Source organism: Macrotis lagotis, chromosome 1 (genome assembly GCF_037893015.1).
Source record: "Macrotis lagotis isolate mMagLag1 chromosome 1, bilby.v1.9.chrom.fasta, whole genome shotgun sequence".
In the NCBI taxonomy this organism is placed as follows: domain Eukaryota; kingdom Metazoa; phylum Chordata; class Mammalia; order Peramelemorphia; family Peramelidae; genus Macrotis; species Macrotis lagotis.
In genome coordinates, this window is record NC_133658.1 from 722,415,320 (window position 1) to 722,440,960 (window position 25,641).

The following is a 25,641-nucleotide window of genomic DNA, read 5'->3' on the forward strand; positions in this document are numbered from 1 at the left end:
CTGTTGCACGTCATACCCACAATGTCTTCCTCTATTGTCTTGTCTTTACAAATCTTACCCATCTTTTAAGATCTATGCAAACTCTAACTCCTTCTATAATTCCAGTTTAATCTCTCTCCCTCTCAGGTTACAGGACTTATTTATAAATTTATTTTAAATTTAGCATTTAATTGTATGTTTTATTCTATATTTTATGTCTAATTTATTTCATGCTTATATATTTTAACAATTTCACTACAGATTTTCTTCTGTCCCTAACAATGGCAAGTGGTATTTTCTCAATAAGCACTAATATCTACTAAATTTATGATCATAAGATTTAAAGAAGGCAGTACCACTCATTTACTATTAAGTCAAGGGACAGGAATCTGGTACTACTACATTTGACAGAAATACTATTGATATTGGTGTTATTAATATATATATGATAGGTTCAAAAGGATAATAAGAGAAATAATTAAAATAACTAATGATTTGGGGAGATACAGATTTCTGCCTTTTTCTTCTATCCCCATTTCAAGACCTCAGTCACAGAAAGTTGAGCTAACCTCCTCTATTCAGTGCTCACCCAGGTGGGGAAGTCATTGTGTTCTACTCAGGTTTGGGGATAACTTAGAAATAAATACATAGTCAAAATTCTGTTCTAGTCCTACAATGTAAAATTCATTTTCTCATTAATTTTTAACCAGAGTTGATTTTTAACCAGAGAGGGAGTATACCCTCTTCCAATGGGAATTTAAGTGGTGATCAGCATCATGAGGGTCTATGGTCTAAAACAGAAATGGTCAAATGATGATCCTTTTATTAAGATGTTGGCATTATCAAGAAAACTGATTGTATTACCCAGAGATGATGTCTTTCTTAAAACATTTTTAATAACCAAATCCATGAATAAGAGTCCTTGTCACAAAAATTATCCCTGAGAAATGTGCAATTGGTATGGATAGCCATTTTCCTTTGCCTACTGTTCCCTATTTTCAAAAACAATTCTCATTTCTTCCTGTACCTGAAAGTGAATAAGATGAATAAGATGTTCATGAGGAAAATAATCCAAAATTTTAAATGTTCAAGATCTGATTTTTGCTGGAATAGAGAAAAAAAGCAGTCTTTTCTTCAGTTGTCATTCTTTTGCAAGTATCTTTCCTAAAAATTCTAGGACTATGGCCTTGATCTAATTGATAAATGAATTATAAAAGTCCTTTTCATTTAAAGATGTAGATCAATTGTAAAAAGAATAAAGTAAAAGAAAATCACAACATAATTGTTGAGTAACCTATATGCACAGTTTTTAAAAAAAATTACTATACTTTAAGACCTTTACTACTTTATTTTATGTTACTTTTAGGTTTAAATGAATTTATATTTACTTAAGTAAATACATGCATATTCACTCTTTCCAGGCAGTTAAAATACTTAAGTACTGACATCTAAAGTTTTACAAAACATTTACCATATCATAAAACCTTTCTTGGTAACATGTATGGCACAGAAAAAAATATAGTGACATCTGCTAAGGTTTTACTCATTAAAACTTAAAGAATCTTATGGGATAGCATCACTCAATTTCTCCAAGAGTATCTCTAAAAGAGAATTTCCTTAAAAAAATCTGGAAATAATTAGAAACTATTATAGTACTTCAAAAAAAGTTTACATGAAACCCAAATCTGCTATATATCAAAGAAGGAAGTGCACTTAGAATGTAAAGCAAATTTTAGTCCCTTTCCCCAAATTACACGTATTAAAATTTTTTCCATTAAACTCAGTATCAACAATATGACATATTTAATAGCGCTATATGAAACAACCTAACTGACCATAAACTAACCATATCAACTATACATCTTAATTATTCTATTTGCAAATGTATTACTTCTAAGATGAGAGACAAGCCCTCCTCCCTCCTCCCATTTGTTATTACAACTCTAACTTGCTCCTGTTTACAGAAATGAAAGCACCAACATTGGAGGGAAGTGGGGAATGGATCACCACACTGTTTGTACACAATGAAAAGGTAAAAGTGGAACTTAATGAAAAAAAAATGTAAATTTTTTGTATCACAAATCTAGTGCTTTAGCCAAAGATTACAATAAGACTAATAGTCATGATAATGGTTTGCATTTAAATAGCACTTACAAAGGGTTTAAAAAGCATTGTAAGGACAACTCATTTGATCCAGGCCAGGTACATACTACAGGAATTATTATGCCCATTTAACAAAAGAAGAAATGATGACTCAGAGTGATTAAATTACTTGTCTACACTTACACTAGTCACTTAGCTTCAGTTTTCTTATCTCCAAAATGGAGGTAATGCCAAAGGTTTCTCCATAAAAACAAACATAAGTGCTTTAAATTTAGAATTAAACAGCCTCCTCCCCTTCCCATCTCCCATCCTCTCCAAATGACATACTATGCCTACAGGAGTCTTTTTAAAGCTTATTATATTTTCCATAGAGACTTAAAATTCCTTTGGGGAAACTGACTTGATTGCATATCCTTCAGAGTTTAAAAGGCTGTCCATATGAACTGAATTATCCATGACATGTACTTTCAGACGTTTGTAATGTGATATTTCATGTAAATTTAGACCATATTTTGGAGAAGCTGCTGGCAATGATAAGTTTATTCAGGAGTTCAGATAAGAAAAAAATCTGACATCCTTGCTAATCTGTAGTTGTTAACATGGAATTTCCAACTTAAGAAGCATAACAGCCTCTAATTTGCTGTAGCAAATTAAAGAAAAACAAATGATGCATTTCTCTGCCCTTTTTTAACAACTGTAGTAATCTGGTATATGAAAATGACATTTTACTTTTTAAAGGTCTCCATGATGTCATCTATTTTTCCTAATAAAAGAAATACATTTCAAACTTAAATAAACTAGAAACCATAATTTACTTTGAACACTTATTTTAACTAAGGATTAAATTACACTATATCAAAATCTATCTTCAACTATGAAATGATGTGAGTGCTTGGTTGCTGAGTGTTTTTCTTAAAACTGATAACTACTTATGATATGTAGCTGATAGTGTCTTTTTAAAGAAACAGACTATGAAAGTGAAATATTAATGTAACTAAAAAAATCTAGCTTTAAAGATACATTAGTAGTGGTGTGAAAGACATTCTGGCTTGGTAGAAAAGCATTAAATGAACTAGCCCTAGAGGGAATAGATAATATTGCAGAAATGATACATTTAGCTCTAAAAGAGAAAATTATACTGTCATAGAAGACTGCTTTGCTAAACAATCTCTATATTAAACAATTTCGTTCTTCTTTGCTAAAGGTCTAGTATAGATACTGTGGCACTGCTGTGGGCAAAAAAATGGTAATCGGCTTTAGAATTAAACAATTGTAAAAAGCAGCAACAACTGGTATGCTATCTGAAAGGAATCTGAGGGTATTCAGACCTTTTTCTATCCTTAAATATTTTGAATATCTTTAGAACACTCAATTTATCACCTTGTAATTCTAAGAATGTTTTCTAAAATTTAACATTTATTAAGCATTAAAATATAGAATGATTATTAATATGGAAATAGTTCTTTTATAAGGAATGTACTAAAGCATAATTTTGGGGGGGAAAAGGGATTTGAAATCTTTAATTTTAGCCTTTCCAAACCAGACCAAATAATTGCCTTCAGTGAACATGCATTTTTCCCTCTTAAATGAGCTACAGTGAATTAAGCAAGCATATATGCATAGATACATGTGTGTATATACATACACATATGTATAGACAGACAAGTGCACTGTGATATATAGACACATAGGAAACCATAATATTCACCATAAATAACAAAATTAGCAACTCCATTTGTTACCCTGCTTCACTGAAATCTCTAAACAAAGTGCACTGCAAAGGGAGCTTAAATTTCTCTCTTCCTTTCGATCGATATTTGAGGCAAAATTTCATCTCTAGGGCCCTTAATGGCAGGAATTCATGGAGCCAGCAAATGAGTAATGTTAAACCTATGATTAGATGATGAGGCCATCAAAGACACTAGACCCTAATGTTACATTCCTCTATATTCTTCTGAACTGCAGGGAAACTCAAGGCTAAGGAAGAAAGCACTGCAAGTTATTCCTTTTCTGAAAATCTTCAAAAGATATTTAAAAGATATAGCACAAGATGAAACTTAAGGCCTAAAAATGATCTCTTGGAATTTCTCCTGAAACTAAGACTTATCCATTAGGTAACAAATTTTTTCAAGTAACCCTGCAGGAGATGATTTGAAGTTTGAAACCACTGAGGATTCCTGCCAGTGAAGCATTTTTCTTTAGTTTTTCCTGAAATAATATTCATTCCGGAGAATGAGGAGGCACACACACACACACACACACACACACACACACACACACAGCACACAAGAAAACTGGACCTCTTCATTTCCTTATGGATACAGGTTTGAAGAAATGAAATGTAAAGAATGGAACTCAATAGGTAAGTTTAAAAAGATTAACTATATTCATATTTTTATTCATTTGGGGGTAGCTACAAAATTAGATGGGGAATTTTTCATAACAATTTAGATGTATATAGCTTTTCACAGCATAAATTTGAATAATTTAATAATTTTTAAATCATTAGTAGTCATGCAATCTATTTCAAACATATTTTCATTATTCTAATTATTACCTGAAATTTTAATATCTACATGACATTATGTCATTGAAGAATTTGTAAAGTAGGATAGCAATAAAGGCCTAACTTTAGTTATGACTGAAACTTAAAAGGCCATTCTACCTACCAAATCCTGATCAGGTTAATTGTCGAATGTAAAAAAGGAAGTGCAAAGACAAATATTAATGATAATATCTATGATTTCAGTTCTACTTTAATTTTGTTTATTAACAAATATGAGAAATAGTGGTAAGGCTGTTAAAGAAGCAAAGTAATCATCTTTTTGCTTTCAACTGAAATGATACTAAAAGCCTATAGTATAAACCATTATATCTATATCTATATCTATATATATGTAAACTTCAATGATGGAAATTCTTACACAGGGTTTTTGTTTTTATTTTTAATATTGAAGAAAGCATCATTATACTTTTCACTAACTTAAGATATTTAGTAAAAGTCAAGATTTCCATCACCACTAAACTATCCATATAGGGATGGACAACTAAATCAAGGATATGAAAATTCAACAAAAAAATTCTGGGGAAATATGAAAGTAGAAGTATTTTCTGCACGTATTTGCATATGTAAGAATACTATAATATATTATAATTGTAATAAGAATATAATAATTATAATGATATAATGATATAAAATTAGAGATAAAATTACATACATTATATTAACAAAGCTTAGCATATATCAAGTATTCTAAGGAAGTACTTTTTCAGTGATAGAATAAATGAAAATATCCATTTCTCTCTCTCTCTCTCTCTCTCTCTCTCTCTCTCTCTCTCCCCTTTTTCTCAACTTCTCTTTCCTTCTCTTTATGTATATGTGCATATACATATCCTCAGTCAAGGAGATAAACATTAATTTTTTTGCAAATAATGGGAAAAATATCAACAAAGTATCCCCTTGAAAGAATCTAATGAATTATCTGTAATTATTAAAGCAAAAAGGCTTACCTGGGAACAAAGCAACATAACAAGTTCAACCACAGATGTGCTGGACTTCATACAAACAAGGCCTGGAATAAGCAAATATTGAAAGGAAACAGCATGATTAGATTGTCCAAAATTGTAATTTTTAGGTAAAGTTAAGTTTTCCAGAAAGAAAATAATTTAAAAAAATTCAATAGTCTAATAAAGGGGAAGGGGGAAAATTATCTACACATTTGAAGATGGATTATTTTTCAAGATATTTCCAACATTTAAACATTCTCATGAAATTATTAAAGTGTATTAATTACCAAAAAATTAGTTTCATTTAAGCAAAATTTACCACATGCCTACTTTCTGAACCAAAGATTTATCACTTAATTTCAAAGTTACTATTAAAACCTTCTTTCCAAGAGCTGAGAAAAACATAATTTTTATATTTTGACATCATTAAAACTTATAAAAATGATAAATTTCAGATAAATCTTTTAAAAATATTTAAATAATGTTTTATTCTTCTACTGTCTAATATAGGTTCAGAAGGAAAAACCAAGATAATTTAATATTATACCAATAAGCAGTAGCTTCATATTTTTCTTATATAACTGAATGACTTACTCATAATTAATTTACTTTTTAAATTCAAAAAACCATTATATTAAATTTTAAATATTTTTGAAACTTCATTGTAATTTACAGTTTTGGAAATGTCAACAGTTTAAACTATAAGAGCTTAATAAAATCAAGACTTAAAAGAAATTAACAATGACTTTTTTTATTTGAAAAGGATAAACATTATTATTTGAAGGTTTCCATATTTAAAATGATACTCATTAGTTTTGATAAAATGAACATTTAAAATAAAAAAAATCCCATAGTATAAGGGAAATCAAGTAATCAAGTCATCAGAAAAAGAGCCGACAGGAAAAAAAATTCATTAAATATAAAGTCGGATTCCAAAGATATATGCTAAGTAGATTTCAATAAATAGAGGTTAGAGTCAAAATGCCTTCCACAGAAAACTATGTATATTTATTGCAGGTTGCTACATTTTTGTGCCTGGTTTGCTAATATCCCTATCTTTATAAAGGGACAGAACAAGCTATAAAAAGTCTCTCATATTCTATCTTATCAGATCTTTCAGCAGACAGTTAAATAAATGAATTAAGAAGCAGATGTGTAAAACTCATTTAAGGGAGACAATGCTATAATTGATCAGCAATTCTAAGTCTTCCACATAAGAAGATCCAAAAATTTAAATGGCACACCCAACTGCAGGTAATCTATTTGGACATTACACAGGAAGACTAAATGAAAAATAAAAATATATCGTTATATTATTACAATTTTCATAACTACTAAAATGTATTCTACTGGCAAAAGAATTACTACATATTCTGATAAAAACAAATACTTGCATCACCCCCTCTTCAAACAATATTAGTCAACAAACATTCATTAAGAATTTATTATATTTAAGGACTGTGCCAAGTGCTGGAGATATAAAGAAAGGCCCAAAACAGCATCAGGTCTCCAGGAGCCTACAATGTAATAGGGGAAGACCACATAGATGTGGTGTGTGTGTGTGTCTGTGTGTGTGTGTGTGTGTGTGTGTGTGTGTGTATGTATGTATGTGTGTGTGTGTGTGTAGTAATATATGTAGAGGTAGAAAAGATGGGAGAAGAGGAAGGAGAGAGGGAACCCATTGTGTGTGTGGGTGATTCCAGGTGAGAAATGATGAGATACTGTAATAAGCCACCTCCTTAAATGGAGGATCTTGGAGGAGCTCTCTGATATCTGCTTCCCACTATCTCCAGTCAATGGAAGACAGTGGCCCAAGGAGCATGGGGTTAGTGAGGAAGTGTGAGTTTCAGGGCTGATTTGATAGGAAGATGAGTTACTGGAAGCAATGATGAAATACAGGTAAACAGTAAGTTGGAGAGTAAATGAACATCTATTCAAAAACATGGAAATATGGAAAGCATGTAATTTGTAGTAATTTACAATCCAATTTTTGTGAATTGTTAAAGCAATTTGTTACACTTACATACACACACTCATACAAATACCCACCAACCTTTCTCTACTTTCCAAATGGCTTAACTCTATTTTGAAACTGAAAAGCAAGTGGCTTTTCAAAAGAATAATATGTTTTAAAAGGACATGAAACAAAAAACAGAATAAACAACGGCAATTAAAAATAGCAAAAGTTATTTTAGATAGTGATTTCAATTCAAATAACCTCATATATCAATTCTTCCTGCCAAATTAATTCTAAAAGGAACTTATTTTACTAAGTTATCTTTTCGAAAACTACATGCTTTAGGTTTGTGGTGACAAAAAGTTAAGTGAATTAGTCATTCGATAGTAGAGAGAAAAAAAACAAAATGAACTTCTTTCACTTCTAACACCTCTAAAAATCAACCTTTAATACTGCTTTCCAATAATATTCAGATTTAATTAAAATTAGTTTTATTTTTAGCCTGAAATAGTCAAATAGTTGTTCAACTGTTCACTTTATTTTGTGTCTATGTCACTTATGTAGAAAATGCCATAGAAATATTTAAGTAGTATCCATTACTGAGATCCCTTGGTTTCACTCACCACATCGTCATAAAACTGCTATTTGATTTTACCTTCCCCTATATAACTGATTGAGCAACTTTACCAGAGAAGTGTTTAACCAGAAATATACATTTTAAAAACAGAGAATATCATAAGAATTTCCCAAGAAAAAGGTTAATTGCACAAGGTGGCCTGATTGTATGACAGTAGGCTAAGAAAATATGCTCTGTTGGGATCCTTGCTTAAATGAGTATACAAAGTAGTTGGAAGAATTAGTGATTCATAACTATCTACAGAGTAGTCACAAGTTCTCTGCAAAGGCAAGAGAAAATTAAGCCCTAATCTTCCAATAAAGAATGGAAGCATATGAACAAGGCCTGAAATAAAGTAGTGATTAAATTTCTTAGAGCAGTTTCCAAGAACATGCTGAAAAAAATTAGAAACTATGTAAAGGACAAATGGCTGAGAAGACAATCTTTACATCTCAATGTTAGGGTGGTTTACTACTGGAGGGATCTGAAAGATAAGGAACAACTATCTTACAAAGTATGTGAAGTTAGAAACTTAGATACATAAGGTAGAGGCTACCTACCCCATTCATCAGTTGAAATATCTATAAATGTCCAGGGCAGGAGCTCCCTTAAGCTAGGTTCAAGTTCAACAAGACTAAATAGAACATCAAATTCAGTCCTCTTTTAATACTGCCTTTTTCTGTTAAATGCACTAAAATTCTTGTTACCCAACTTCATAACCTTAATGTAATTCTTTTTTTAAAGGTTTTTTTTTTGGGGGGCGAAGCAATGAGTTTAAGCTGCTTGCCCAAGGTCATATAGATAGGTAATTATTAAATGTCTGAGGCCAGATTTGAATTTAGGTTCTCCTGACTCCAGGACCAGTGCTCTATTTACTGCGCCACCTAGCCGCCCCTTAATGTCTAATTTAATTCATATATCCAATCAACTCTTGTAATTTCTTTCTCTACAATATCTTTCCTCTGCTCCCTTCTTTCCCTTCAGAGAGGAGCCACAATTACCTAAACCATCGTCATCTCTCACCTGGGCTATGGACAAAAAATGATTCACTATAAGTAGGTTGAATTTATACTTGGATTGTAGGGAAGGTTGAACATTTAAAAAGGAATAGCATCATATTAATAACAAAAAATATAGCAGAAGCAACATAGAAGGCAAATATTTGATAAACTGAATTTAAGATGTTATATAATAAATCGGTTCAAATGGATACCTGACCTCAGTAATTAACTTGAGCATTCAAAAAAGTTAAAAGAAAATGGAAGGAAGTGTCTCTCACAACTATGACTATGTGGAGAATAAATTATTTGAAAATAAATAATTTATCATTTAGAGGCAAAATGTAGATTTCATAAGGAAAAGAAAATCGATAGAACAAAAATAAGAGAAACTATTAAATAGGGGAAAAATCTCTGATAAGGTCTGACATACAAGATGTATTAAGAAATCCACATTAAAATATAACATGGACCAATTTTTAAAAGATAAGTGACCAAAAGGACCTGAAAAGGCAGTCTGTTCCTTCGGGATAAACTATGCTGCTGCTGCTGCTGATAGGGCCATGGTGATAAAACCTCAAAGAAACTGGAATTAATTGTAGTATTAATAGAGAGGAAATGAAATAATACTGAATTTCCTTTACTAAAAACAAACAAAAAACCCTCTAAAAATGTAACCATATCAAGAGAAACTATTTTTTAAAAATGTTCAGATTACAAATTATAAGTGAAAAGGTATTCAAAATATTAAAGTATTTTATTCTTAATTTATTCTTCTAAATCCCTAAAGCCTTGGCATGTGCATACTCTAGGGCAAATGGTAATAACTAAAGAGATTCTAATGGTGGGTAAAGCTATTACGGGAAAGAAAAAAAATGTTGTGCATTTCAAAATATGTTAAATGTGATTTAAGTTTAATAAAATTAGAAATAAATGCTATTCTTGAATATTGAAAAATATTTACAAAGCATCTAACATTATTTTTCACTACAAAATAAGAACATTTGACAGTATTTTTTTTAAATTTTAATGGAAGTTCTCTATGTTCCAGAGCTAAAAAAATCCCTTCCTTTTTGAAAAGGGTTAGTTTGGTGTTTCCCTAAATTGGAAAGATGGAATGAGATGCTATAAGTGTAGCTAGAAGAAAAGTTTTAATTATTATTTACTGAAAAGGATAGCTAAGGGCAAATATATCCATAGGAAAAAAAGTCACAAATAACTATTAAAATATTATTTCTATTATCATTTATCATAAGAAATAAAAAACATTAGCAACCTAGGTTTATTTTATATAGGAAACCATAACCCTCCCTACCTCCACAAGCTCTAACAATTTGCACTCATCATGACAAACTTTTGTAAAAGTAATAGTTTTTATTATACTTTATTTAGGGAGGGAAGAAAGTATCCAAAATATTTCACAAAGATTTCCAAAATACTTTATTTTAAGAAGAAAGTAACAGTGTGCTTACAGATTTTATAAACCTTCTAAAATTCTAAAAGTGCATCTAAGCAGAATATTATATTCAGAATAAAATATTCAATAGCATAGAAGCTTTTCAGAGTTGAGATTTTAAAATACAATGATAGATAAGAAAACTCAATGCCAGTTATGTCTTTGAATAGCAGAGCCAATACTTTTTATAAACAAACATTTGTTTTGGAAAAAAAATCAACATAGGTGTAAAAGATAAAATTATATCTTTGTGTGTTTCACAAGGGTATGAGATATGACAAAAACAAGGTTAATGAAGATAAGATTTGGAAAAAAAATTCTTTAGTGAAATAGACTTCTCTGACATCAGAAATAGGTTCACTAATTGTTATTGAAAGTCTTAGAACTAGGCAAGCCAGGTAAGCGTTTACCTAAGTAATGATAAAGAAGACTATATTCTTGATATCAACTCCAACACCGAGATAGCACAAAATATCCTAGTTTCATCACTGAGTTTAGCTTAGGATTTTGGTACTTCAGATCTTTATAATGGACTCTAAAGTCCTTTAAAGTTACATATATTCATTTATTGTGTAAAATCTAGTACTATGGAATTCAAAGAAATTTAAGTAGGTATGGACCTTTTGTTTACTCTTTAAAATTTTATAAACAAAACTTTGTGAACAGGTATAAATCATTTTTGGCACTACTTAAAGATCACTGTTGCTTTGACTAGTCTAATTTTTTTTTGTATTTACTGTGTTTTTCGTTATATCTTTCTTCTAGTATAATGACAAAATTTCCAGATCTGCAAATAGTATAGTTTTATACTAAAGTGCACCTTGTCAAAATCTTGCCTCCATGAAATTCAAGATTTTCATCCTGTGCAATTTTTGTTTCTGTCCATTGTTTTATGTTTTGTTTTTGGAATTATGATCAAAATAGTGAATCATTATCATAAAGGATTTAGAATCCAGAAGAGCATCCAAATTATGCCAAGATCATTCAGAATCTTCTGTAACTCACTTAAGCACTTAGAGTCTGAAGGCAATTTTAGGACTCCAAGTTATATTAGGTTTCCTAAAGCATTTGTGGCCTCATTTATACTCACCACCTTCATAAATTCAATTAATTACCAAATCCTAGTGTTTTACCTTCACATGTCATATAGAACTTCTCTCCATGAGCAAATTCTCAACAACTCCTGCTTACACTACTGTAATAGCCTAATCAATCTCTGCCTCAAATCTATCCCCTATCCCCTATCTACTCTATCCTCCAGCCCCATTATATATACCCCTTGCTCTACTCTTATCGAAACTGAGGTCTGGTCATTCTGGCCATTCTTCCCATCTCCCATCTCTGGGTCTTACTTCTCAGATTGCCTTCAGGTCTGGTCTGGGATGCTTTACCTGCACATCCATACTTTTTTTTTTCTGTATCTAAATGTATATTTATTGTAATGTTGTCATTTTAGAGTCATGTCTGATCCTTCAAGACCCCAATTGGGGTTTACATAGCAAAGATACTAGAATAGTTTGCCATTTTCTAGATGAGGAACTGAGGCAAACAGGGTGAAGTGACTTGCCCACAATTGGTAAATGTCTAAGGTCAGATTTAAACTTGGTAAGATGAATCTTCCTGACTCCAAACCCAGCACTCTATCCACTGTACTATCTAGCTGCTCAAATGTATATTTATCCATTCAAATAACCCATACCAATATATTAATGAAAAGCAAAGGAGAAATAGAGTAACTTAGGAAAAATATCACTGGAAGAGAACATGTTTGAATTCCTACTCATCTGTTTATCTCTCTTGAGCCTCAGTTGCTTTGCCTATAAGATGAGTATGGACCAGAAAGAAGTTGAGGTCCCTTCCAGACCTCTAGATGTATGATTCTATATTTCTTCCCTTTATAGAAATCATAGCCTTTTCACACAGTTAAGTTTGCTTAAGAATATAGATAATTCTATTTGTAACTGGAAATAATTTAAATGAGATATTATTCTGTTGTGTTCCTACCATTCTCTTGCCTTCATGTGAATAAGAATCACACTGACAACATACCACTCTGTCCTCAAAAGTTATTTATATTTACAGATTACACCTATTGGCCAACCATTTTAAAATTTTACCCTTCTGTTCCTTTAAAACTCTTGACTGGATGTCAACTATTCTTAAGATTTACTTCATCCATTAAAATTCCAACTGTCCATTTGAAATTTATTGAAGTATAGAATGTAAACTTTTTGAAGACAGGGATTTCTTTTTTTTTTTTTGTCTTGTTATCCTAGTTTGGGTTAGGAAAATAAATCCAGTGCACTTATCACCATTTTATCTTCTACTTCTATTACCACCAGGTCAATTTCATGGGCTATATTGGCAAAAGACTTTTCCCATTTATATTCTTTCCCTTTGGATTGTTGAATTCAATTATACTATGATCACAATTATGTATTGGTTTGCCCCTATTATTTCCTATAATAATTCCTATCCACTACCTAGGGTCAAATATACTGAATCTATTATCAGTAGGCCATAAATTACAGACAGTTCTCTACAACTGAAAAAAGCTTTCCCATTAATAAGTCACCCATTATTCATGAATTTAACTTTCAAAATATGTGCATGATGGAGAGAGGCAGAGAAACAAGTTGGGAAAAATTCAACAAATGACATCATTTATAATATCTAGGAAATGTCTGAATGCTACACTTACTTTTTTTTCCATTCACAATAATAACTGAAAGGAGGTATGGTTTATAAGTTATTTTTGTCTATGTTATAGGGTCAATCAGGATCCATCTTAAAATTCCAAAAAGTAATTTTATATATAGCCTCAAACATGGCATTCCTAAGGTCATTCCTTATATTATTTTCTATAAGGCTTCTTATGCTCCTAATTTTTCCTATGAAAATGTCATTCATTGACAATGAATGAATGTTATTCATTACAATGTAGTGATACTCCAATCTATTTATTTGCTGAATTTTTTTGAACCATTTCCCCATAGTTAACTGTAGATTGTTTCAAGATTTATTTTTAATACAAGTGATGCTGCAATGAACATTTTTGTACATGAATATCTTTTCTTGCTGCCAAGTATTTCTTTAGGATATAGTCTCAGAAATGAATTTCTAAGAGACCACAAAAAAAAATAACATGTCTTACATAATTGCAAATTGTTTTTTTCTGAACAGCAATAACCAATTTATAACTCTGCCAGGAGTGAAATAATATAGTTGTCTTCCCATAACATATCCAAAAATGAATTTCATATTGTTTTAGTATTTTTGCAAACATGAGTTGGAGGTGATAATTCAGGGTTATTTTAATTTGCATTATCCTGGTTATTAGTAATTTTGAATATTTTTTCACAGTATCAAAAGTGTGCATTTTTCCTTTTAAGAAGTTTGTAGCAGGCCCTTGAGAATGTATCTATTGTGGAAGATCTCTTCCTAAATCTTAGAAATTTGTTGTTTCCTCATAGATTTTGAATGCTATATTATTTGATAATATTCAACACAAAAATTGGTCTATCCATTTCATTTGTTTTGAGAAGAAACTTTTATAATTTCATATACATAGAACTATTTTCTCCTTTGTGAATCACAATTTATCCCCTATTCAATATTGCTAAAAATCATTCTGTTCAATATTTTACTGTCTTTCTGTACTACCCATCCATTTGTCTTTGTATCTCTAGTATATAACATGAAAGGTGCTTAATAGTTGCTTATTTAATTGAAAATAAGAAATAAGATTCTGGGCCATAACTAATTGTTGTAAAGTTCTGGAGTGAAGTTCTAACTCTTACATACCACTTGACTTACCCTTTATGAGTCACGCAATCTTTCATGTGCCTCCAAAAGTATTTATAAGTTATAGTTATTGAGTCATTTCAGTCATGTCTCTATGACTCCATTTGAGTTTTTCTTGGCAAAGATACTGGAGTGGTGTGCATTTTCCTTCTCGAGCTCATTTTGCAGATGAGGAACTGAAGCAAATTGAGTTAAGTGAGTTGTCCAGAGTCATGTAACTAGTGTACAAGACCAGATGTGAACTAATGGAGATGATTTGTTCTGACTCCAGGTCCAGTATGCTATCTGCTGCACCACCTAGCTGACCTTTATATCCAATATCAAAGGGCACAATATGATCATTTTATCTTTGATTTTGTTGGGAAAGTATCCAGTGTTCCTGTTACAAGTAGTAATAGCTCTTTATTTTAGATTTTTTAAAAAAAATCTAAAAAAAAAATCATTGAGAAAAATTCATGTTATTTCCATGATTTTGTTTATAATATTGGTACTATTAAGACTTTTTACAACTATTGATAAAATTTTGATTTTTATTTTGTACTTTTTTTATTAAATTTAGTTTTTCTACTGTTTTGTCATCCTTGGATTCCTGAAACATCAGAAGTAATCTTAGCAAAGCAAAAAAAAAAGGTATACATTGTTTGCAAACATTTTTTAAATATGTTTTCATTAATACTAATTAGTGGGAGTAATCCAAAATTGCAATTTTTTTTTAAATTTCACTTACAGGGCTATTTATGCTTTATAAAAGGAGTTTGGTAAAGAACTTTCTTACACTATTTCTGTGAACAGTTTTGGTAGCATAAGAATTTTCTAAATATTTCGTGGAATTCACTAGAAAATTCAAATTGATCTCTATGTCTCCTTTCTCTATCCCTCTGGGAATTTATATACAATTAGCTCAATTTAGCTGAAACTGAATTGTTTCCTATTTTGTTCATCTCAATTTTTGATATTTTAATAAACTTTCATCAATTTTTAAAAATGTTTATAGCTTCAATTAGTTTATAATTTTTATTGGTACATAATTCAAGATAGTAGAACACAAGATGTTTAAAGGCAGGAATTATTTTTTTCTTATTTATTTTGCCACTCCAATTTTATGGAAATTTCGTGGTTATGATTATCAGGTTTATTTTTTTCACTAAATATTTTTCTCTTATAATTTTGAATGTGGGGGAGAAGAAAAGGGGGGGGGGAGACAGGGAGAGAGATGGAAAGAGACAGAGAGACAAGGAGAGATTGATTCAAATTGCCAGGTCTCATCCATGATTTTTTTTTAAAAAAAAATTAACATTTAAAATCAAGTCTCCTTTGCTCTTGGAGTATTAACCCTCAACCTCACCGTACAATCTCAGTTTAATTCTCAGTTAAAGTACTCTTGGCTTCTGGGACATTGTTTTCTCTTGATTCACCTTTTACATGCTTTTTTAAAAATTTAAGACAATGGGGTTAACTGACTAGCCCAAGGTTACACAGCTAGTTACATTGTTATTATCTATATCTATATACTTATTAAGTGTCTGAGGTGGGATTTGAACTCAGGTCCTCCTGACTCCAGGGCCAATGCTCTATCTACTGGGCTACTTAGCTGCCCCACCTCCTACATGTTTTACTACTCCTTCTCTGGATCATAAAATCACCCACTAAGTATTTGCATCCCCCAAAGATATGTTGTAGAACCTTTTCCTCTCTTTAACTAGATCTTTCCACTTAATGAACCTATCAGCTTCCAAAGTTTTAGCTGACATATCTATGTAGGTAACTCCCAAATTTAAACATTAAGTCAGTTGTATATTGGTAAAGGTTTAACAAATAGCACTCAAGAAAAAAAAAAGGAAATGCACAGAACACACTTCTAAATTTAAACAATCAATGAAACAATAAATCAAGCTTTAGTTTATAGTAGTTTCCAATTTCTAGGGTGTAAATGCTCACAATGAAACTTCTAAAATGAGCAAAAATTCAAGTTAACTTCAGCATATCACTATATCCAACCTCACTCATCTCACTCCTGCTCTCCAGTTACCTTTTGCAAAAAGCCTACTGAATTTTTCCAACTGAGTGTGTTGTAAGTTACTCAAACTTATTATTTCATAAATAGAACTCTATGCATTTTCCCCAAAACTGTGCCTCTTCCAAACTTTCCTATTTATGTTCAGGTACAACTATCTTTTTACTCTTCCTAAGTGTCCTTCAGCCTTTATATCCCCAATTTTTCAATTAGTAAAATTCTGCCTTTGTCTTCTTTCTGAAACTCCTCTGTTAAATGATAATTAAAATTTAAAGACTGTATTCAAAACATAAATAATGCTTAGGGAAATAAATTTCAACACTGATCATATTATGTAGACATGTTTATACATATAAACATACATACATAAATATCTAATGATTCCAGTTTTGTTGTTCACCTTCCTATCAAAAGGCAGGTGCCTTCTTAGTCTTCTGAAATGGTGACTGGTCATTACACTTACCAGAGTTCCTAATTCTTTCAAAGTTTGCTTGTGTTTACCATATTTGTATAAATTGTTCTAGATCTGTTCACTTCATTTTTATCAGTTCATAAAAGTTTTCCTAGGTTTCTCTGAAACCACTCCCTTCATTATTTATCACAACATAAAACTATTTCATTATATTTATACACCATAACTTGCTCAGTCATCCTTCAATTGACAGCCACACACTCAGATTACCATTTTTTGACACCTCAAAAAGAGCTATACTTTTGTATTAAGAGTTTGTTTTGCTAAGAACTGATCACTCCCTTAATCTACCCTCTCTCTCATTCTCCTTTTTGTCCTATACCCCTTATTTTCCTGTGAGAGAAATACTTTTTTTTTTACCCAACTGTGTTTATGAACTGCTTTTGACCAGTACAGATGAGAAAGTTCATTTGGGAGTTGCTCTCCTCTTTAACCTATACTCCTTGTTTCCACAGATGTCTATGTGAACAACTTGAGAATGAATTTTCCTAATCTTTCCTTTACCCTTCCTGTCCCCTTCTCTTTCAATTCTTTTTTTAATTTTTAAATTTACTTATTTTTGAATTTTACAACCCCCCCAATCTCGCTTGCCTCCCCCCACCCCCCCACAGAAGGCAGTCTGTTAGCCTTTACATTGTTTCCATGGCATACACTGATCTAAGTTGAATGTGATGAGAGAGAAATCATATCCTTAAGGAAGAAAAATAAAGTATAAGAGAGATAGCAAAATTACATAATAAGATAGTGGGGTTTAAGTTAAAAGTAATAGTCTTGGTCTTTGTTCAACTCCATAATTCTTTCTCTGGAAACAGATGGTATTCTCCATTGAAGATAGCCCAGAATTGTGCCTTCTTGTTGCACTGATGGAATGAACAAATCCTTTAAGGTTGAGTATCACCCCCATGTTGCCATTAGGGTGTACAATGTGTTCTGGATCTGCTCATCTTGCTCAACATCAGTTCATGCTTCCCTGAATTCCCCATCCCTCCTGGTTTCTAATAGAATAATAGTGTTCCATCACATACACATACCACAGTTTATTAAGCCATTCTCCAACTGATGGACATTCATTCAATTTCCAATTCTTTCCTGCCACAAACAGAGCTGCTATGAATATTTTTTGTACAAGTGATGATTTTACCCTTTTTCATAATCTCTTCAGGGTATAGACCCAGTAGTAGTAGTATTGCTGGATCAAAGGTTATGCACATTTTTGTTGTCCTTTAGGCATAATCCCATATTGCTCTTCAGAAAGATTGGATGAGTTCATAGCTCCACCAACAATGTATTTAGTGTCCCAGATTTCCCACATCCCTTCCAACATTGATCATTGTCCTTTCTGGTCATATTGGCCAGTCTGAGAGGTGTGAGGTGGTACTTCACAGATGCTTTAATTTGCTTTTCTCTAATAAGTAGTGTCAATTCTTTTTCTTAACAGCATCAAGATATAATAGAACCCCTGACAGGAATTGTTTAATTAGACTCTATGACCCCCTGATGATGTTTGAGAGGGGGCATAAGTATCATGTTCCTACATTGGGATTTAGGCAGTTTACCTTTATTTAATCTTTATAATTTTTGTTGATATTTGCCTTTTTATATTTCTCTACAGTTGAATTTCAATTTTACCCAATTTGGGGGCTTTTTTAAAAATCAGATATGTTTAGAAGTCCTCAATTTCATTAAAGATTCAATTTTGTTATCGTGTAGGATTGAACTTAGTTTTGGTAGGTAATTCTTGACAGTAATCTGTATTATATGGCTTCTGGATTATTGCATTCAAAATTCTCTGCTCCTTTATAAATGTGGCTGATAAATCATGTATGACCCTAACCGTGGCTCCTCCTTGGTACTTGAATTCTCCCTGGCTACTTGAAGTTTTGTTTTGCTTTTGTTTTGTTTTCTCCTTGAGAATATGGATTTTGGTTATGATGTTTAGGGAGTTTTTTCAGGAAGGAACTGGTAGAGTCTGTTTCCACTGTATCCTCTGTTCTAAGATCTTTGAACAGTTTCCTTTCATGATTTTTTTGAAACACGATGTCCAAGTAGTCTAATAATGTTAATTTTTTTTCTCCTTGATCTGTTTTCCACATCATTTTAGTTTTGAAATGAGAGACCATATATATTTTTAAAATTTTTTTAGTCTTTTCAATTTTTTTCAATATTTCTTGTTGTGACATGAAGTCACCATCTTCTATTTTGTCCTAAATTGCAGGTAGTTTTTTGCTTGGGTTAAGGTTTTTTTTATCTCTTGTGAGTCATCTTGGTCACTCCTTCAGTCAAATAGAACCCTCTGCCTTAGTTAAGATATTCAACATCACTTTTGCTAGTGATGAACTGATCTCCCTATTCCACTCCCAATCAATAATCTGTCAAACAGTTGTCAAAGAAATCCTATAACAAAGACCTAAGTGTATCAGCCGCAATTAAAATATATCTATGCTTGTTTCTATTCAATGATTCAGGGATAAAATTTAAACACTTAACCTGGTTTTTAAGGCCCTCTACATTTTCTCACAAACCTTTCCAAGCATATCCCATTACCACTGCATTTCTTTAGCCAGTTCAGTCGGCATGACTTGTTAGCTGCCTCCTATGCACAAGGATTCTTCTTCCTCCCTCTTTCATTTCTGGAATTTACTTGATTATACCTCATATAAACACTAGCCTACATAATTGATAGTTTATGCTTACTAATTATTTGTATATGTAGTAAACTCTTCTATAACAATAGGCTACAAACTCCTGAGGACATATACTTTACTATTTTTTTTCATAATGAGTGCCTAACACAATACCTTGTAAAATAATAGGCATCTAATACCTGTTTTAATAAATGTTTGTTTTATAATCCGATAATATTTTTAAGGTCCAGATAATAGTGGGGTTCATGGCATCTCTAACTCCCTCCTTAATCCTTTCCACCTATATTTTTTTGAAGGATCTTCACCTAATGTGCTCCAATTACAAACACAAAATTTATCTATTCCTCCCTCTCCATTTCTAGGATTGTTTTAACACAAGTCAATATTTTGATCCTTCATTCATAGACCCTTAGTCAAAGTGGAATTGTAGGGGCGGCTAGGTGGCATAGTGGATAAAGCACGGGCCTTGGAGTCAGGAGTACCTGGGTTCAAATCCGGTCTCAGACACTTAATAATTACCTAGCTGTGTGGCCTTGGGCAAGCCACTTAACCCCATTTGCCTTGCAAAAACCTAAAAAAAAAAAAAGTGGAATTGTAAAGGCATTTTTCTTAAATGTAAGCATTGGATCATCACTTAGCTTTTGGGAGTTAATCAATTAATAACTTGGAGGGGGGTAGTGTGGAGGGAGAGGTGGTCTGGCCTGTGTTTGCATTTCAAAAATTCTGCTCAGCTCTTACTTTCTGAAAAGAATCCACAAAAATATCCAATTGAGTCAAAATCCTTTTTACTCTGGAGGATTAGGCTCAACTCTTTAGGAATTATTCAGAGAGAGAGTGAGAGAGAGAGAGAATACACATATATGTATAATTATATATAATATATAATAAATTAATATATGTATATATATATATATACATATATATATAATTCCCCTTTTTCTTTCATTTCTCATTGTATTATAGTAGTCTTGGGTGTCTAGGACTGGAAGTCCATGCTGTGTGGTCTTTCTCTTCCTAACTACTTACAATATTTTCTTTTGATTCAGGAGACCTTCAGCTTGTAATCCATGTTATATCAGTTAAAAACAAATTCCTGTTCCACTGACATCCTGTAAATTTTATCAGTCTGGACTTTTCACTTTGCTTTCAATAATTGTAAGCAATCTTCTTTTATAATTTCCTGAAAATGTTATTCAGGCTTGTTTCATTCATTCATTCAAAGTCATTGATTTTGTGATAATCTCTCCAAGACCAGTTCTCAAAGTTATTTGATTTTGAAAGAGGAAATCTCATGTTCCTCCAGTTTTTCCATCTTTTGACTTTGTTCAATTTCTTAATGTGTCAGAGTTTCTTTCACTTTTTGCAAAGTACAGATGTCCATTGTAACTTTAGTTACCTTTTTTTTGGGGGGGGGGTAAGGGGCTTTCTGGTTTAAGATTCTAATTCTAAATTTTTATTAAGAGTTAAAATTTTACTCATTTCTTTCAGTTCTTTTAGTAGATTTTCTAATCACTCTGAGTTCTTGTAGTCATCTCATTCTCTTTTCTTGGGCTTTAGTTTTTGTGTTGCAAAATCAGCATTGCCTTTTGTAGTTTTTATCCTTGGATTCTCTTACTCCACTGTATTTATAAATTGCACTGGACCTTTGCTTGTTGACTTCATTCTTTTAGTTGTTTTTTCCCCCTTGAGGTCTTCTTCATGAGGACTTCTTTTCTTATCATTTTTAGATGATTTGTTGATTTTAAATTCAAATTTTTAAATTTAGTCCATTTCTACTTGCTTTGAGATAAAAAATGGAATTATGTTCATATACAACCTATTATTCAACCATTTTGCCTGTAGTCCCTTCCTTTATGTCCCAGGTATGGTTTGGACTAGATCTAGTGCTACTGTGTCCCTCTTTCATCCAAAACTGCCTTGTCTTTCTTGCCCAGATCATTTGGGTTGAAGAAACACATGAACTTCATCCTGCTGAAATTAGAGAAATCTAGGTGAATGGCTGCTAAAGGTGGGCTCTAAAAGACAATGGAAGATGCTACGATGACTGCTTTAGTCAACTAAGTTCTGGATACTGTTCTAGGTGAAGGCTATACAAAGAAAGTCAAAAACAGTTTCTATTCATAAGGACCTCACAGTATAATGTGGGAAAGAACTTGAAAAGAAATATATACAAGTAAGCTATATTTAGGATAAGTAAGAGATTTTAACAGAGGGGAAAACATTAGCATTTAGTGAGAAAACAAAAGGCTTCTTATAAATGATGAGATTGAGCTTTGACCTGAAGGAAGAAGCCAAGGAACCAGGAAATGGAAATATGTAAGGAGATAATTCCAGTCTCAAAGGATTACCACTAAAATGTATGGAGTTAGGCTTCTCTGCATCATAGAGTACACTTAGAGAGATAACATGTAAGAAGCCTAGGAAGGGGCCAAATTGTGAGATGTTTTAAAAGCCATAAATTTTCATATTTGATTTTGGTGGTAATAAGACTTTGCAGCCCCTACAGTTTATTAAAGGGGAGGATGATATGGTTAAGATCTGTATTTTTAGGAAGGTTAGGGGAATGGGAAAATTGGACTAGAATGGGGTAAGATTTGAGGCAAGGCGATCAGCTAGTATGCTAAATTTGCTATGCATGAGGTAATGCAGGTTTGCACAAGGATTCTGTCAAAAGATGGTTCTGTCAGAGAAGAGAAAGACAAAAATATATTAAAGGTAGATTAGAAGAATCTAACAACTGTTTGGAGATAGAGAATGAGGAGTAGAAGATGACACCTTACTTGTGAGACAGGGTAGAGAATGGTGATATGCTGGACAATAGTAAGGATGTTAGGAAGAGGAGAGGGATTAAGTGAAAAATGATTTATTTGGGCACGTTGAACTTGAGATGTATACATGACATCCAGTTAAATATGTCCAGTGGCACTTGGAATTGAGAATGGAAGTCAGGAGAGAGCATAAGGCTGAATATATAGAACTGGCAATCATATAGATAGTGACAATAATTGATTTCATGATAGTAACTTGGATAAAGATCCAGCAAAAATTGGCTGGAAAGAGGCAGTCATATAAGGAGCAGAAGATCTAACAGAGAATAGTTTCAGAAAAATCTACAGGAGAGAGTATCAAGGAGACAAGGGTGATCAACAATGTCAAAAACTACAGAAGGGTCAAGAAAGGATGAGGACTGGGGAAAAGGCCATAGATTTAACAATAAAGAGATCACTGACAATTTGGGAGAGAAAAGCTTCACTTAAATGATCAGTTCAGAAGAGAGACTGAAGAGAGTTAAGAAAAGAATAAGGAAAGAAACTGATTATAAATGGGCTTTTCAAGGACTTTAATTATCAAAGGGAAGAAAGGTTTAGGAAGATAGTGAGGATGGATGGATACAGGGAGAATTTCCATAGAACTAGGGAGACATGGGTATAGTTGAATAGGGTATAAACCACTGAACAGGGAGAGAATGATGATTAGTGAGAGCGTGAGAGTGACAAAGTAGAAATATCCTAAAAAACAAGATATAATGGGAATTATCTGCCATGACCATATAGGTTACATTATATATTATATATGTGTGTGTGTGTGTGTGTATACATACACACACACATATATATGTATACACACATGCATATGTATATATATATATATATATATATATATATATATGACTCATTCAAACTCAGGTCTTTTGATTTTAAGTCCAAGATTCTTTTCCATTAAAACAAAACAAAAGTCTTCTAATAGCTATTCAATATTTGTTATACTTTTGGCAGATGTACAGAATAACCACTTAAGTACATGTAGATCAAGATATACAACTTTTAATCATTCAGTTGATAGTTCCCAAACTTTTAGTTCAAATAATTCTTTCCGAACTCTATGAAAATCTTCTTTGTTCTCATTCTGACATATTTCCCTTGCCTCTCATAGGTTCATAATTTTATTCATCTTTGCTTTTTTTTCTTCTATTCATAAAACATATAAGATTCATCTCATTCTCACTTAAAAACATTGTATTTAGTGTTGAATTCTATTCAGAAAAGTTCTCTCCCTCTTTCTGTCTGGGTCTCTTTCTTTCTGCCTCTTTCCTAAGGCCTAGCTAACAACTGGGATTTTTAATAAGCAATTTGCAAAGGCCACAGCAATTTTGCAAGAGACTTCTGTTTGCTCTACCCTGAGGAGAGAAGCTGCAAAATAAATTTAGATTAAAGAATGGAATTTAAGGAAAGAAAGCCTCATATTATGGGATCTTCATTCTCTTTGTTGTCTCTAAATAAATTTTCTTCTAGTTTTGCTAAAGCAGTGAAGGGAGCAAATCAAACAGATCCATTCTCTACTTACTAGTTCTTAGAAGAGGTAATTAAAACAAAACCAAGGATTTAGGAAGAAGACTTAAGTTCCAGCAAGGATCATATCACATTTTTTGAAAGATAAGTTTTAGAATAAAACATGATAGAAGTCTTGGGCAGGAATAAGTAAAATGTCACCAACAATTGAAAAAAATACAAAAGCAAAGGGGGAAAGGGATGATAAGTTTTTAGACATATTGATTTTTGAGAAAAGCAAGATATCCAAATAAAAATATCCAGCAAGCAGTTGGAAATTCAGGGCTATAATTTAAGAACAATTAGGATTGGCAATGCCTAATAGGTAGACAATGGCTCTGGGGTCAGAAGATGTTAGGGTAAAGAGCATTTCTTACACTTAATACCCATGTTAACTTTCACTTATCTCCCTGAGCCTCATTTTTTTTTGGTAAAAAATAAGAGGGTTTGACCAGAGGACCTCCGAGATCTTTCCCAGATCAAGATCTATAACTCTTTGTTCCTAAATTCCTTTAGTTCTATTTCTCCTTCTATCATGTTATTCAAGATCCATAATGTGACTCTCTCAAACTACTGCAATAACCCAATTAAATTTTCTTTGGTTTGTTTTCCCCTATCAAATAAATACTATCTTCTTCATGGAATGACCTAATGATGATATTCTTTTATTCAAACATATTCAATAGGTCTATTGCCTATGAAATTTTAAACTTTTTAGCCAGGCATTCAAGGCATTCTAGATTTATGCCTTTGTTCACATTATTTTCATTTTGATTTTCCTTCCCACTCTCATCCTTCAATGCTCAGCTCAAATCCCATTTCCCCTATGAAGTAATATAATCTTCCTTTGGATTAACCAAATTATACAGCATAGATAATAAGAATTCTGTAAGTTACTTGATTGAATGATTAGTATCTAAAGACTGGCTCTGAAGGTATTTTATAGGCTTTTTAGTAGGTATGTCTCACTTGATATCTCTAACCACAATCGAAGGAACAGGAATCTTGAGAAGTTATTTTTTTTTTAAAAAGATAATAACAATTCTTTTTATGATAGGAGGGAACATCAACTGGATCTTAATCAAAGAATGAGAACTGGAAGGGACTTTTGTAGTCATCTAGTCAAATCCCTTTATTTTACAGATGAGGAAACTGAAGTCCAGATAGCTAAAGCCAATATGCTCAAGATCAGAGTGAATTAATAGGATCTCAAACTGAGATATCTATTATGTCTCTAGGTATCTTAGAGAAGCAGATTAATGAAACATATTCCATAAACGATTTTAGCTTTATATTTATGGTTCACACAGGAAGGCAATGTGGCATAATGAATAGATTTCTAGTTTCTCTAAAAAGGAAGACTTGATATATATTGATTATATTACCAAGATCAAATAATTTAATCTCTCAACATCCTAAGCAAATTTCTGAACCATCTATAAAATTAAAGAAGAGTTACAGATTTGTATGGGTAAAGAGCTTTTTCCTCTCAGGGAGTTTCCTACAGGAATGAAATCACAGGTCTAAAACAAAAAATAAAATGTCATTCCCAAATCTCTAGGTTTTTTCAAGAGATTTAACAAAATATATGTGAATTTCCTATTCTCCTACTCATTCATCATAGTAAACAACAAACTAATATTTTGCAAAACCTCAAATTTTACACAAATTAAAAGGACATTTTTTTCTTTTGATAATGAAATCTTAGAATTCAGACAGTCAACCAGCAAGAAGTGCATTACTGGATTGTCAGTGGCTTGGA

At 32.0% G+C, this 25,641-nt stretch overlaps 1 protein-coding gene across 7 annotated transcripts in view; it reads right to left on the bottom strand.

Annotated features, from left to right (window-relative positions):
* The window catches only part of NBEA (neurobeachin), a 796,125-nt gene that overhangs the window by 427,184 nt on the left and 343,300 nt on the right, over positions 1-25,641 (bottom strand). For all 7 annotated transcript variants that reach the window (XM_074216034.1, XM_074216037.1, XM_074216036.1 and 4 more), the window contains one exon: positions 5,593-5,654. In XM_074216034.1, coding sequence (XP_074072135.1) covers positions 5,593-5,654 — 62 coding nt within the window. The remainder of the gene's footprint in view (positions 1-5,592; positions 5,655-25,641) is intronic.